The sequence below is a fragment of the Cenococcum geophilum genome, assembly GCF_001692895.1.
Source record: "Cenococcum geophilum 1.58 unplaced genomic scaffold K441scaffold_6, whole genome shotgun sequence".
Lineage (NCBI taxonomy): Eukaryota > Fungi > Ascomycota > Dothideomycetes > Gloniales > Gloniaceae > Cenococcum > Cenococcum geophilum.
The window spans coordinates 3,718,067-3,733,506 of NW_027137564.1; the positions used below are offsets into that span (position 1 = coordinate 3,718,067).

The 15,440-nt window shown below is 32.3% G+C and overlaps 1 protein-coding gene across 1 annotated transcript; it reads right to left on the bottom strand.

Annotated features, from left to right (window-relative positions):
• Positions 1–6,011: 6,011 nt before the first annotated feature.
• On the bottom strand, positions 6,012–6,224 carry K441DRAFT_542373 (uncharacterized protein; the record flags this gene model as incomplete). Its single annotated transcript, XM_067642686.1, has 2 exons — positions 6,012–6,098; positions 6,126–6,224. Coding segments are annotated over 2 exons (186 nt in total), but the record flags the coding sequence as incomplete, so codon positions are not given.
• Between the last annotated feature and the right edge of the window lie 9,216 nt (positions 6,225–15,440).

Genomic DNA, 15,440 nt, shown 5'->3' on the forward strand with positions numbered 1-15,440 from the left:
GCTTCCTTTCTTGTAGCTGCTTTTTCTTACTTCTAGTAGAAGTAGAAAGGGTAGGAGATGGTATTGGTAAGGAGGGTAGAGGGGACGAGGAAGGGAGGTTCTTCTTTAGTCTCTCTGCGTAGGTTTCCTTAATAGGAGCTACCTCCTTACGGAGAGCTCTTACTTCTTCGACTAATCCTTNTAGGATATCTTTTGCCTTTTCTTTTCCTTCNATAAAGGGATTTTCTCCTACTAGAATACTCCGTGTATAGTCCTCTAGCTATTTAACTTGTTCTTTTTCTTCTTCTTTTTCTTCTTCTTCTAGCCCTTTATAGGCCTGTATTAGGCTTTCTAGGGCCTTTTNTAGGTGTTGTTTAGGAGAAAGGGGAGGGAAAGATATACTAGGTATNCCAGCCGTAAAAGTCATTAATTTTGTTGTCTTTTTTGNAGGTTTTTGGTTTTCTTTTTCAGTAGAAGACTNAGGATGTCCTCTTTTTTCTCCTGTCCCAAATAGGCCAGGAGAAGAAGAAGGGGCCGAAAAAGTGAATGTAGTCATAGACTCATTATCACTTATTTCTATAGGAGGTTTTTTTTTATGCCTATTAGACTTTGGCATCTTATAGGGGGGTTTCTAGTTTTACTATCCTTATTACCCTTTCTCCTTACTAATCCTACTAGAAGATTTCTAGGGAGATTAGGCTAAAAGGCAGTAGAAAGACTAGCCCCTATTAGTATTGGTATTAGTATTGGTGGTAGTGGGTAGTAGTTTTGGTGTTCCTGTCCGTGCCTCGCTTATAAGCTAGGACCACCCCTAGAGAAAATTTTCTGTTGGGATAAGGGGGTAAAATGACAAATAAATCCACCTCTAGCTCGCTAGGCAGTAGGAATTAGGTCTTAAAACTTAGAAAATCGATTGTTTTTAATAGTAAGATGGGTATGCGTAAGTTTTGAAGTGTGGCGCTACCTTTTGGTAAGGTTGCATGTGTGGTATACTACTTTTTATTTATAGGAGAACTGGTTATCTCTAGCAAAGCTACTAACTAAAACGTTAGATAAATATATATAGCATTTAGCTATATCCTAGTACCAGTAAAATATAGAGTTAATAGCTTCTATAAGCTTAGTACTACTTAATTTGTTAATATAGTAAGTATCTACCTAAAAGTATTGCAGACCATTATTAGTAGCTTAGTCTTTACAAAATCGGACCTTCATATAGCTAACTTTACTCCTACTTATACCATCTAATAGGTCTCTTAAAGTGACCTCTTTATTATCCGCTCCCTAAGTGTGCGAAGGGATAGTATATTATAGTGTCTTATTTTTAACAAACTTAGTTAAGCTAAACTCGCCATTATCTTCTAGTTTTAGAAGACGTATTATGCTAATAAGTCTATTAAAAAGTAGTAAAGAATATAAAGATAATATATAACAACTTATGTTAAGCAAGTAAAGAATATAACTATATTAGCTATTAGATATTAAAAATAGATTAAAGAACGACTAGGTATAAGTAAAATAATATAGGGTAGTATAGCTAGGCTGCAGGTTTTCTCTTAAAGGTGCTAATATATAAGGCTAAGGCATAAGCCAAAATACGTTAATAAAGGCGCACTTTATATAGGTAGAGAACGGAGATATAATATATTATAACGTCGCTAGTGCACTATAGACTTAAAGGCCTAAACAGTTTACCTATGCTAGTAGGGAGGATAGCTAACCTGCTCTGGCCAGAGGGTTATTAAGATAGTGCTAATAGTAAGCTTTTATAACGTGTGTTTTATATTTAACGCTTTACCGGATATATAAGGTGGGGTATAAAAAGTTTATAACAGCTGCACTTAACTATACTTCTTACCTTTTACCCCCCTTAATAAGTTATAAACTCCTAGTTATTATATCTGTTTTATTAAATACTAAAATAAGATTAAGAATAAAAAAGTAAAATATAATTAGGAGCTAAGGTGGATAATATAGGATAATAATCGTGGAATATATAGTGGAAATCTATATTATAACTGCAAAGTAGTAAGCCGACGAGACCGGGCTGGCGTTAATAGCTCTAGGCCTAAGATGGCTTCTAGACATGTATAGCTAGATCTTATAATTATTATTTGGAATTCCGTAGTAGGTAGACTACTAAAGAGGTTAGAATATACCCGTCTCTCCTAGGTTGTATTTACTTTTAACTTGTAAGGCAGTATTGCTAGGGTGTATGGTAGGGAGTAGGTAAGCCGATCATGAGTCACATAGGGAGTCGATGGAAGAGGACGATATGGTAAAGAGTAGGCAATAGCCTCGTACGGAGAGAGACGAACTAATAGGGGAGGAAGGAGGCTGCAAGCCTGAGGAGCTTATAAGGAGTAGCCAAGGCCTAGCCGAAGGCTAGCCTTGGCAGCCCCTAAGAGCTCCTAGGATATAGCCGAGTAAGGGACCAAAAATACCCTTATATAACTATAGCTGCTTTAAAACTATATATATATATATAGAGTAAGACTAGTTTTATTCTTTAAGCTATTAATTTTCTTAAAAGCGCTCCTTATATAATTGCTCTTACTCCTTTTATAATTACTATTAGTTATAAGTTTACTATTATTATAAGCTTATTATCTAAGGAGCGGAAAAGTATCCTTAATACTAGTATTCGGAAATAGGATTAAAACAGCTCCTATTTCCTTTTATAATTTATAAGCCTAGTAGAATAGATTTATTTAAAAATTATCTCCTCTATAACGGAACCTTGTAGCAAGAACTACGATGGGCTCGTTATTGGGCTAGGTGTGTAGGAAATGCAAGTATAAAAGTCAATAACGTAATAATAACTGGTGGAGTGGTTGCCTAATAGATTAACTCTAATTGTATTCTAAGAATCACTACAAGGAAGGAACTATCTAGGTAGGGACTAAGGGTTCTTAAATACACAACCGTACTCCTAAGAAAGTTGTTGCTCTATTTGCTCTATCTGCTCTATTTGCTTTATTACAGATCTTATAGATTATACAGATTACACAGATTACATTACGTGACTCTACTTACTATTCCTTATTATATAGTTCTACTAGTTCTATCCTAGACCGTGCCTATATTAACCAACTAGCTTCTTCCAACTCTTCTTTAAGTAGTTATAATATTATACTTAAAGCGTCCATAACACTATCTCCCTTCTCTTTATCTTTGTCCTTAAAGATTCTAAATATCTCTAAGTTGTTTACTAGAGGTGTAATATCCGTCTAATTAATTTGGTTAATATTATTACTTATTATACCTAAAGTTTCTTTTTCTTCCTTAACTCTTTATTGTACGCGTATAGTTTCTTCCATACTATTACTTAGTAAGGTAATGCCGTCTCCGTATTCCCGTTATGTAAAAGAGGGGTTAGTTTGCGTTATATTAGTAAGCCCTTTATCTTAGTAACCCTCTTCTTATTTAGAGTGCACTAAAGTAAACGTTTAATTATCTTATAATATTTGCTTAATTCCTAATGCTAAATATACACGACCTATTACTCTTAATAGTCGTCTAGTTCCCTAATTAATTTATTATAGGGTTTTGTATTTAATCTGCTGCTGCGAAGCTTAATAATAAACTATCCGTTGCTTTGGCGGAACTTCATTATTTATATAACGCTAAGAAGGAGGCTGCTAATGCTTAATAGCGGGCTCTTAACTCCCGTCTTGCTACCTTTACTTAACTAATTCGTCTTAAAAAAGTGCGTAAGAAGGTTTGTTTTAAGGAGTGGAAACTTATAGAATAAGGTTTATAGGAACTAGGTAATAAAAAAACGGATTCTCTTCTAATAGAGAAGGAAATAACTCTAAGTAGTTTAGCAGTTGCTCTTCCTAGGTCCCCCTTAGGTGACTTATTCTTTAGCAATCCTTCTTTATTAATACTGCCTAACCTTTTTTCTTCTAATACTCCTATACCTTTCCTATAGCATTCTTTAGATTTTCTAGTAGCTCCTAGGTAGTCTTATTATAGCCTATCCACTTTACTTCGTATTATGTTTTATTATCTATGTCCTTGTAACTAATAATCTTTAAAACTTGCCATTTATCTTCCTCTTGCCCTCTATATGTGTCTGCTTTATAAACTAGTAGCTTAATATTCCTATATACTGGCTCTAGCATTGCGATATACTGTATAGGGTAGATCTTTATTTTAGCTAGTAGGTTTAACTTAAACGTAACCGGTAAAATCCTTTACTTAATTTCGAAAGGTCCTAGTCTAATATAGTCTAACTTTTTACTTGGTCGTTAACTCTTAAAATTTTTATATAGTAGCTATACTTTATCTCCCTCCTTAAGATCTGGTCCCTTAGATCTCTTAGCATTATAGTACTTTTTTATTCTCTCTTATACTTTTTTTACTAATTCTATAAGGTCTGTATAAAGATTTATTAATTCCTTTATTCTTTCTTTAGCTGTATTACTTATTTTCTTCGCTTACTATAGTAACAATAATATTCTTAGCTTATATCCGTAATTTGCCTTAAATAATAACGTACCTATTTCTTCTTGTAGTATTGCATTATATATAAACTATATAACTAGTAATAATAATACCTAATTGTTCTATATATAATTAATATAATGCCTTAAATACTACTCTAGTGTCTAGTTTAATCTTTCTATTTAACCGTCTGTTTATAGATAATATACGGTAAAAGTTACTACTTAAACTCCTTGCTCCACTAAAAATACTTTTTAAAATGCTGCTACGAATCTTAGATCTCTATCTAATATAATCTTGCTTAGTGCTCTATATCTTATAAACACTTCTTTAATATAGATTCTAGCGATATCTTCCGCTAAGATTTCTTCTGTATATGCTATAAAGTATCCCTACTTTATAAGCTTGTCTACTATTACTAAGATTACGTTATAATCTTATCCGGTAATAGGGTCTTTTAATTTTAGTAACTTAATAATAAAGTTTTATAATATGACCTCCTATGGTTTCTTTGGTATTTTAATAGGTTGTAGCCCTTTATATAGCTTATGCCTCGTTGGTTTATTCCTTTAGCAATCTAGATACTCTTTAGTAACCCTTTTAGCTATCCTCTAGATTCTGTTAATAATATACTCCTTCTAAAGTCTTAACACTAAGCCCGTGGCTCTATTATGTCCTTAAGTTAGTCCCTTATAAAAGTCTTCTATAAACTACTCTGCTATGCTTCTTGGGATATACTTTACTTCTTAATTTTTATATATGTCTGACTATAGATCTTCTAGCTATGCTTCTAGAATTCTTTATACCTAAAAGCTTTTTAGTATCTTGTAGACTTTCTCTAGTTTATTATCTTTCTAAGTTACTATAATTTTTAGATAATTATACCTAATTAACCCGTCTATATCTTTTTATAATAAAGCCCCCGATGGCTTCTCCTCATTTTATAGTTTAGCTTTGCGGCTTAGAGCATCTGCCCTTATATTGTCTGTACCCTTAGTATACTAAATCTTAAAATAGTATTCTATAAGTATCTCTACCTATCTAACCTGTCTTTGGTTAAGTTTCTTTATTATTAGAAATCCTGTTAGGTTTTTATAATCTATCTTAACTATAAATGGTTTCTTTATACCTTATAAGAATGCTCTCTATTTCTTTAATACTGTAACTATACCTAATAACTTCTTATTATAGATGTTATAGTTTAACTCTAGTGGTGTTATCTTTTAACTATAGTATGCCACTAGATGCTATCCGTCTGGATACTTTTATATAAAGTATACTCCTAGTATATAGTCTAATATATCTATTTCTATAACCGTCTCTAGTTCTAGTTAATAGATCTTAAGAACTGGCTCCTAGGTAAACAACTCTTTGACTTTCTTAAAAAGTTCTCTTTGCTCCTCTCCCTATACCTATAGTTCTTCTTTCTTTGTTAACCGCGTAAATGGCTTAATGTTCTTTAATTACTGCGCTATAAACCTTCTATAGTAATTGTAAAACCCTAGGAATAATCTTAACTGCGTAACGTTTTCTAATTTTTGCTAATTTACTATAGCCTTAATCTTTTTTAGATCTATACTAAGTTAGCCTAGTTTAATAATAAATCCGATAAAATCGGTCTTTCTAGTGAAGAACTCGTATTTCTTAATTGCTACTAGTATCTGTTCTTCCTATAGTCTCTTTAAGACCTATTTAACGTGTTCTCTATACTCTTCCTTACTTATTAAGTAGATAATAATATTATTAAGATATGCTATAATAAATTCATCTAAGTGTTTTCCTAATATATTGTTAATACGCTTCTAGAACGTTGCTAATATATTTATAAGCCTAAATTGTATAACTAATGGTTTGTATAGTCCTTTCTTTAACCTAAAGGCTGCCTTTTATTCGTCGCCTTCCTTAATCCTAATCTAATAGTACGCCCATCTTAAATCTATCTTCGTAAAGATTTGCGCATTACCTATCCTATCTTAGATTTCGCTAATTAAGGGTAAAGGATACCTATCCTTCCTAGTAATGCTGTTTAACTATCTATAGTTAATATATAGCCTTAGTTTACTATTCTTCTTTAGTACAAATAGTACTGGATAACCCGCTAATAACTGCGATAGTCTAATGTATTTCTTTTATAGATTTTCCTAAATAAACTCTTTTAACGCTTTACCTTCTTCTTTAGTAAGCTTATAGATTAGAAAGAACTTTGGACTTATTTCTAGTTCTAACTCTATCTTATAGTCCTATACTGCATATTTTAATAGCTTTTTACTTTCTGGTGACCATAGTTTCTTACCATACTTATAGTATCTTTTTAGTATATAACTTAGCCCTTTTTCCGTTTCTTTATAGGTCGCTCCTACTTAATACTATACTAACTTGGCTTATTATCGCATCTTATAGCGTTAAGTATCTCTAATATTAACCTAACCTATAACCTAATCGATCTTTAGATTGTATTCCTATAACTAAGGTATTCCTAATACTACCTTATTATTTCCTAATAGTAATATATTAAAAGATATCTTAACTAGTCTTCCTTTAATGGTTAACTAAATAGGTCCTATTTTAAGATTAATAATGCCTCCTCTATAGGCTATTGGATCTCCTAAAATTGTTACTAATAGGTAAGAACGTTCCTTCTGTCTGTGTAGTAACCCTATTCTTTTAACTGCTGCTAGCGAGATATAGTTCCTTATTACTCCACTATCTATTAATGCCTTAAACTGTTAATCTTGCTATTTAACTTATAAATTTAGGTATTGTCCTTAAATTCCTTTAAGGGTCTAAGGCTCTACTACTGGCTCCCTCTAGTCCTATAGGCCTCTACTTTTCCTAACTATTGGCTGCTTAATTCTAGTGTACTTGGCTCGTTCTTTAGCTAATACTTAGTTCGCTTTTTATCTTTAATATACTATAGATACGTGTTTTCTAGGCATTCCTACTACTATTATCTATCTAAGTATTCTTCTATAAGGAATCTTCCTGGTTAAAGTACTAAACTTCCTTCCTCTTAAACCTCTGCTGGATGCTATTTATATATATATTTGGCATTCCTGTACTATTACTTATCCGCTATCCAGTATATCCTTATAGGGTATTTCCGATTCTTTTCCTTCGGATTCTTATATATTTTATATATATTATCCACGCACGCAATCTATAATAACGTATAGTGTGCTAGGTGCTTTAGGTTAACTCTTAGTTTGTCTTTATCCCTAAGTTTAAACCTTTACCGTGCTGATCTAAACGTTATAACTTTATTCGCAGGTATTAAGATACGTCTCTCGCTTCTCTAGTCCTCTAAATGTTCCTCTAAATCCTTTAACGTTATAATTATGGCTCCTTTAATATGCGTTATGGCCTTTTTTATAATTAGGTGGTCCTAGATAACTTTTTTATTTAACTATATATAGAAATCTTCCCACTTATTATTGTGCCTTTACCTATACTACTTTTGGTACAGCTGCTGGAGTGTATATAATCTATCCGTAAGGAAGTATCTTCTTATTACTGTGTCGTAACAGCCTTTGGTATGTTATTCTTTAAACCTAATAGGAATTTCTAGATCCTCTTTATCTTCTAGTTCGGTAAGCTACTTAGCTCTTAATATACCTACTCTTGGCCTATTAGTAATTCTTTATACTAGTGCTCTGTCCTTTATATGTCCTAATATGCTAGATCTTTTATCTAGTTTCTGTTCTTGCTATACAATAATTCTTTGCCTAAACTCTTCTATAGTCTTTTTTAGTTTACGCCTTGCGCTCTAATCCTTAAAGTCGTCTTGCTTCTTAATCCTAGTATTAAACTTTTAATCTTTAGGCTAAACACTGTGTTCCCCTAGTAAGTCTTTTAGGTTTATATATCTGTCTCCTAGTCTAATCGCTATTTGCGCTGCAGATTCTCTAATCTATAAAGAAGCTTCTTACCTCTTGCTTATAGGTGTCCTAATTTACACTCTAAATTCTTAACCCCTTAGATTACTTAATCCTAAGCTTGCTTTTAACTTGAGCTTAACTCTAGCCTTAGTCTAACTAGGCTTTACGGGTGTTCTCATCTTATCTCAAAAGTCTTAAATCTTACTTATCTTATCTTAAGAGTCTTATGCCTGTGAGAAACTCTGTCCCAAGCTTATTTGTATATTTCTGAACTAAGCTACTGCCCTACTCTATTGGTTTTTATCCATTATAGGTCCTTAGGTGTGCCTTATCTTGTCTTAAGAATCTTAGTTATCTTTTATCTTATTTTAAGAATCTTAAGCCTTTAGCCTTTTACCTTTATCGAGTGGTAAGCTAGCACTAGCAGTCGTTTACTTACTTAATTGTCTTTAGATATTACTTCTTCCGTCTTATAAAGTAATAGATGCCGTATCCAACGGTATTATAATACCCGTTACTGAACCTTGCTCTATAGCGGTCTCAGTCTCTACTTCTATTGCGCTATTAAGGTTTGGATACCCCTAGTTAGTTCCTTTACTATCCTCATCGCTATTAATTAATAAGTACTCCGACTCTATTATTATTATTACTAATCTCTGTCCGTATATTGCTGTAATATCTTAATCTAGCTTATAGAGTTAATCTTATTCTTTGTCTAACTCTTTAGTTCCTTTAAGTCCTTTTAACTCTGGCTCTTGTGGCTAATAGCTTATACTATACTTGGCGTCTTTATAAATTTAGCATACGTTATTATAATAAAATATAAAACTTCTAATTAAATATTCTTCTGTTCCTCGCAGTATATTATTGTCCCTCTATACGTATATGTTATATACTGCTGGTCTGGTTCCCTTTATTATATAATAACTCTGACTATCTTTATAATCCCTCGCGAAGTAACCCTGTTTTCCGTAATTTATATAAGCTCCGTCTCTAAACTATTAACTTTATTATAGAGTCCGCCTAAACATCTTCTGCTATTAAGATCCCTGGTTTAGCCTCTGCTCCTTAGTCCTGTAATTACTAGATCCTTAACCTCTAGGTTTTTATAGTTTTTTGCTCTATCTCTTATAGGCTTCTTTAGTACTACTTAGGTCTATTAGCTCTGCGCTATACCATAGTTTCTGACTTAGCTTTTGTCGTTGCGTACTCTACGCCTTATATAACTATAAAACTCTGTCCTAGCCTCTCTTAGCCTGTTCCCTTTAGAAGATCCTATTGTTGATTTTAATTACTTGGTCTATTAATTCCCTTAGGGTGTCCGTATCTTCTATTAGAATAATTACGTCCTAGACTTTAGCCTTAAGTCCCTGTTTGTACTATGCTATAAGCGCCCTATTATTCTACTTTACTTATATTACTAGTGTCTGGAACTATATTATATACTTAATTGCTAAAGTTCGTTACATAAGGTTCTAGAGTTTTCTTTCCACTATAGTTGTTCCTTCCGGGTTTTTAAATATCTGCGTAAGTCGTTCTACGAATCCTTCCTAACTTAAGAATATAAATCGCACGTTTTAGTTAGTGGTTGTTATTCCATTTGCCTATATCTCCATAAGGTAAAGTTTAAACTACTTAAGTGCTTTTCCTAATAAGAATAGCCCTGCGTAGGCTATCCGATCTACGGGTGTAGGTAACTTTGCTCCTTCTTATAAGACCTTAAAATACATCTGCGTAAGGAATCCTTTGAGCTTTAACCTCTCTCCTGTAAATCTCTTAATTAATAGTAGCTTAATTTTTGCCGCTCCTATCCCGTTAAGTCTTTCTTCTAATACTGCATTATTAGCTATTAGCTGGTTAACTATTTCCTATAGCTGTCCGACCATTATAGGTTGCTATAAGTTAGTATCTGCTATACTGGTATCACCTCCTGTCCCTAAAGTAGTTGCTGCCATTAATGGCGTCATGGTGGCTGCTTTTGGTGGCATGTTGTTTAACTTCTTATATTAATACCATAACTAGGTAGTAATTGTATAACGGAACCTTGTAGCAAGAACTATAATGGGCTCGTTATTAGGCTAGGTATATAGAAAATGTAAGTATAAAAGTTAATAACGTAATAATAACTAGTAGAGTGGTTGCCTAATAGATTAACTCTAATTATATTCTGAGAATTACTACAAGGAAGAAACTATCTAGGTAGGGATTAAGGGTCCTTAAATACACAACCGTACTCCTAAGAAAGTCGTTACTCTATTTACTCTGTTTGCTCTGTTTGCTTTATTATAGATCTTATAGATTATATAGATTACACAGATTATATTACGTGACTTTACTTACTATTCCTCGTTATATAGTTCCACTGGTTCCATCCTAGACCGTACCTATATTAACTAACTGGCTTCTTCCGACTCTTCTCTAAGTAGTCGTAACATCGTACTTAAAGCGTCCGTAACATCCTCCTTAGTCTGTAAATATTAGCGTCTAAAACTAATTCCTTTCCTAAACTTGCAATCCTCTTTTTAAAATAAATTCCCTGCTGCTTACTAAAACTAAGATACTAATAAAATACTCTATATATATTATATACGTATCTCTTAAAATATATAATACCTTCTGGTTATATTAAACATTTAGGATAGCGATATTTAAACTCTCTTTAATACTTAGGTGGTTAAAAGTAGGTGTCTATATACTTATTAAGGATGTCCTTTTATAGTATTTTACGCATCCGCCTTTTGTATATAAATTCTTCGTTACTAATATAAATAAGGCATAATGGGTATAGAAGTACTATGGGATATTAATATAGATACTAAGCGGTCTTAACTTTATTAGCTTTTAATATGCCCGGTTCTTACGTTATAGTCTCGCCACCTTAACTAGGGATGCTGTTAAAGGCTATATAACTAAGAGTTGGGTTATTTAAGATATTCTATTACTTATTTATAAAAGATAAATTATTACTATTAAAGATAACAAAGTCCGTCATTTTTTATTTTAAGGCTTTACGTTAAGCGGTTTCTTATTAATAATATAGTTAAGCTAGGGTATAGATAAACTTAATACGATTATTATTATTTTCTAAGGGCTTAAAGAGCATACTAGTAATAGTGGCCCGCTCTTAAATTTTAAATTTAACTCTTAGTAGTGTTAATACTTTAGTTAGCGCCTTCCCACTAAGCTACCTAGCTATTTTAATTGTATTAATTAAATTGTAGAAGTTACAAATAGCCTTATTTAATCGTTCTCTATATAATCTTTAATATATTGTGCCAATCTTCCGCTTAGTATCTTTATATTACTGGTATAAGTTAGTTCCTTTAGCCTTAGTAATAGGGTAGAAGCTTATACTATTAATTTAGTCCTTATATTCTCCTTATTTACTATAAAGCGCTTTAAGCTTAGGGTAGTTTTAGAGCTCTTCTAGCTGGTTATTATTAAGCTTTATAGGTCCGCGTTAATCTTATAATAGACCTATTCTTGCGACGGATTTAATAAGGATATCTTATAAAGGACTTCTAAAATAGATGCTTTAGTAATTATGCGCAATATGCGTTAGTATATAGTACTTTTTATACGTGCTACTAAGATAGCCTATAGTCTGGTTCTGCTCTTTAGGAGTAAGAGTGTCTATAGATTTTATAATATTAGTATAAAATAAAGGAAACCGAGAGCTAATAATAGAGCTAACCTACTATTAATGTTTTAACTTAAAGCCCGTCGCAGCTGGTATAACTCTAGTGCTTTTTTAAAACTGGTAATAAGCCCTAAGTGTATAAATATGTTACGGTATTTTAAGTATAGAAAGGCTTTATCTTATAAAATATTAATACCCCCTATTATATGCCTAACGTTATAGAAGAATGGCTAATTTAGTACTTTATCCTTCCATTTAATGTATAGTACATTACGGTACACTAGTGCCTTAAGTTTAAAGATATCTTTAACACTTATAAAGTTATCTCTAAACGCCTCCTAACTAATACTAATAGCTAGGATATACGAAATAATATAGAACGCTAGGAGTCCTTTTAGACGGAAAGTGAACTTCTTTCTACAATATTTAAAGGGTTAGTAAGATAAATTGCAGCCTAGATATATTACTTAGCTTATAGTCTACCGTCCTTTTCCTTATTCTTAATGTGTTCTAGGTTTATATTTATTACAATTATACTCTATTTAGGGTGTTTTTTAATATAAACGACTATAATGTCAATATCTTTAAACTATAGTGCTTTATTGCTGCCTTTAGCACTAGCGCTTTTAATAAGAGCCCCTAATCTCGTGGCTATAGCTATGCTAAATAGGAAAAGAAGCGAAATTTAAACTTAAATAAAGCCGTAGAGAGGCTTAGTATCGTCTACCTAGAGAGTATAGAGGATAGCGTAAAGATCCTAAACGTATATGGCGTGCTTTTCCTTTTCTAATTTGTTAAGCCTAAGACTAGATATCTACTACCAAAGTTATTAGTGAATAAGTTTGTAAAAAAAGAATAAGTTAGGAGAATATATATTACAAATATTATCTAGGACATTACAGTTTATCCTATAGTTCGTTAAATCCTTATAGTATAGGCTAATTCGTTTCTAGTAGCATTATATTAAGCTCTCCTTCTTAATTTAAAAATGTTTTTTGCGCTATATTAGATACCTCTGGATTGCATTTATATATGTGGTCTTTTGGAGATTTTTTAGTCCTTTTTTTAATCTTTTCGCAGTACCTATTTCGAGCTATTAGAAGATAGTGCGACGTAAGGTATATATAGAAGATATATCTTACCTCTCCTAGATTTCGCCTTCCCTCTTCTATAGCTTTTTTGTTTGTAGGGTATAATTTGGTTTTACTAGCCCTTCCTTCTTTAATTAAGCAATATCCTTTAGTATCTCCCTAGCCCCGGAATCCAAATCTACGTCTAATTCGTCGTTTAATTTGTCGTCTAATTTGTTATTTAATTCATTATCTAATTTTAGGTCTAAACCGAGATTGGGGTTTATATAACTATTTGTTTTAATATCTATATCTAGCTTAGTGTCTAGGTTAGAGTATAAATTAAAGCTTGAATTAGAATATAAATTAGAGTTAAAGTGTTACGGACGCTTTAAGTACGATGTTACGACTACTTGGAGAAGAGACGGAAGAAGCTAGTTGGTTAATTTAGGCACGGTCTAGGATGGAGCCGGTAGAACCATGTGACGAGGAATAGTAGCCAAGGTTATATAATGTGCTACATATTAAACGGGAGGAACGAGAGGAACTTATATACCTTATGTATAAGACGTATATTATATATAAGAAGGATTTTATAGGAGTACGGTTGTGTATTTAAGGACCCTTAATCCCTACCTAGATAGTTCCTTCCTTATAGTAATTCTCAGAATATAATTAGAGTTAATCTATTAGGCAACCACTCTACCAGTTATTATTACATTGTTAACTTTTATACTTGTATTTCCTATACACCTAGCCTAATAACGAGCCCACCGTAGTTCCTGCTATAAGGTTCCGTTATATAATTACTACCTAGTTATAGTATTAATATAAAAAGTCGAACAACATGCCACTAAAAACAGCCACTACAATGCTATTGACGGCAGCAACTATATTAAGGTTAGGTAACGACACTAGTATAGCAGATACTAACTTATAGCAACCTATAACGGTCGGACAGTTATAAGAGATAGTTAACCAGTTGACAGAAAATAATATAACGTTGGAAAATAGGATTAACAGGATAGGCGCAGTAAAGGTTAAGTTACTATTAATTAAAAGGTACTTAGGAGAGAGATTAAAGCTTAAAGGATTCCTAACGTAAATGCACTTTAAGGTAGTATAGGAAGGAGTAAAGCTGGCAACACCTATGAATTAAATAGCATATGCAGGATTGTTCTTAATAGGAAGAGTACTTAAATGGTTTAAGCCTTACCTAATAGAAATCTAGGTAAATGGAATAATAACTATAAACTAAAAGGTACGGTTTATGTTCTTAAGCTGGAATAGATTTGTTAAGTAACTTATATAAATATTTAGAGACCTAGAGGTAGTAACTATAGCGGAAAGAAAACTCTAAGATATTATATAACGAACCTTAGCAATTAAATATATAATATAGTTCCAGACGTTAGTAATATAAGTTAAGTGGAATAATAGGGCGCTTATGGCACAGTATAAATAAGGACTTAAGGCCAAAGTCTAGAACGTAATTATCCTAATGGAAGATGCGGATACCCTAAGGGAATTAATATATTAGGCGATTAAAATTAATAATTAGATCTACTAAAGGGAATAGGCTAAGAAAGGTTAGGATAGAGTTCTATAGTTATATAAGGCGTAGAGTATATAACGATAAAAGCTAAGTTAAAAACTATAGTATAGTGTAGAGTTAATGGACCTAAGTGGTATTAAAGAACCCTATAAGAGATGGAATAAGCAACTATAGAAACCTAAAAGATAAGGATTAAGTAATTAAAGGTCTAAGGAGCAGAGGCCAAATTAGGGATCTTAGCAGCAGAAGATATTTAGGCGGACTCTATAGCAAGAAAAATGGTTTAAAGAAGGAGCTTATATAAATTACGGAAAATAGGGTTATTACGTTAAAGACTATAGAAGTGGGTAGAGTTACTATATAGTAAAAGGCATAAGACTAGTAGACGACATATATATATAGAGGGATAATAATATGCTATAAGGAATAAAAGAATATTTAATTAAAAGTTTTGCATTTTGTTATAACAATATATACTAAATTTATAAGGACGCTAAGTACGGCGTAAGCTATTAGCTATAGGAGCTAGTACCTATAGGATATAGAGGAACTAATAAACTAGTTCACAGATCGGATATTAAGGACAATAAATTTAACGTAGGCGAAATATTTTATGACGATAAGGTAATAAGAGCGGTTTACTAGGAACATATAGCTATTAAAGATATTATACTAGAGGTAGAGGATAATTCTACTATAGAACAGGGAATATTAGTAGGGATTAAGACCCTACTAGATATAATGTCTATCGCTTTATAAGACATAAGAGAAGTAGGACAGTAAACTACTTTGGCACTTAATAAAGGCAAAAGGCTAAAAGCTTAAAATTTTTACAGCGAGATAAGAGATGACCAAGATTCTTAAGACAAGAT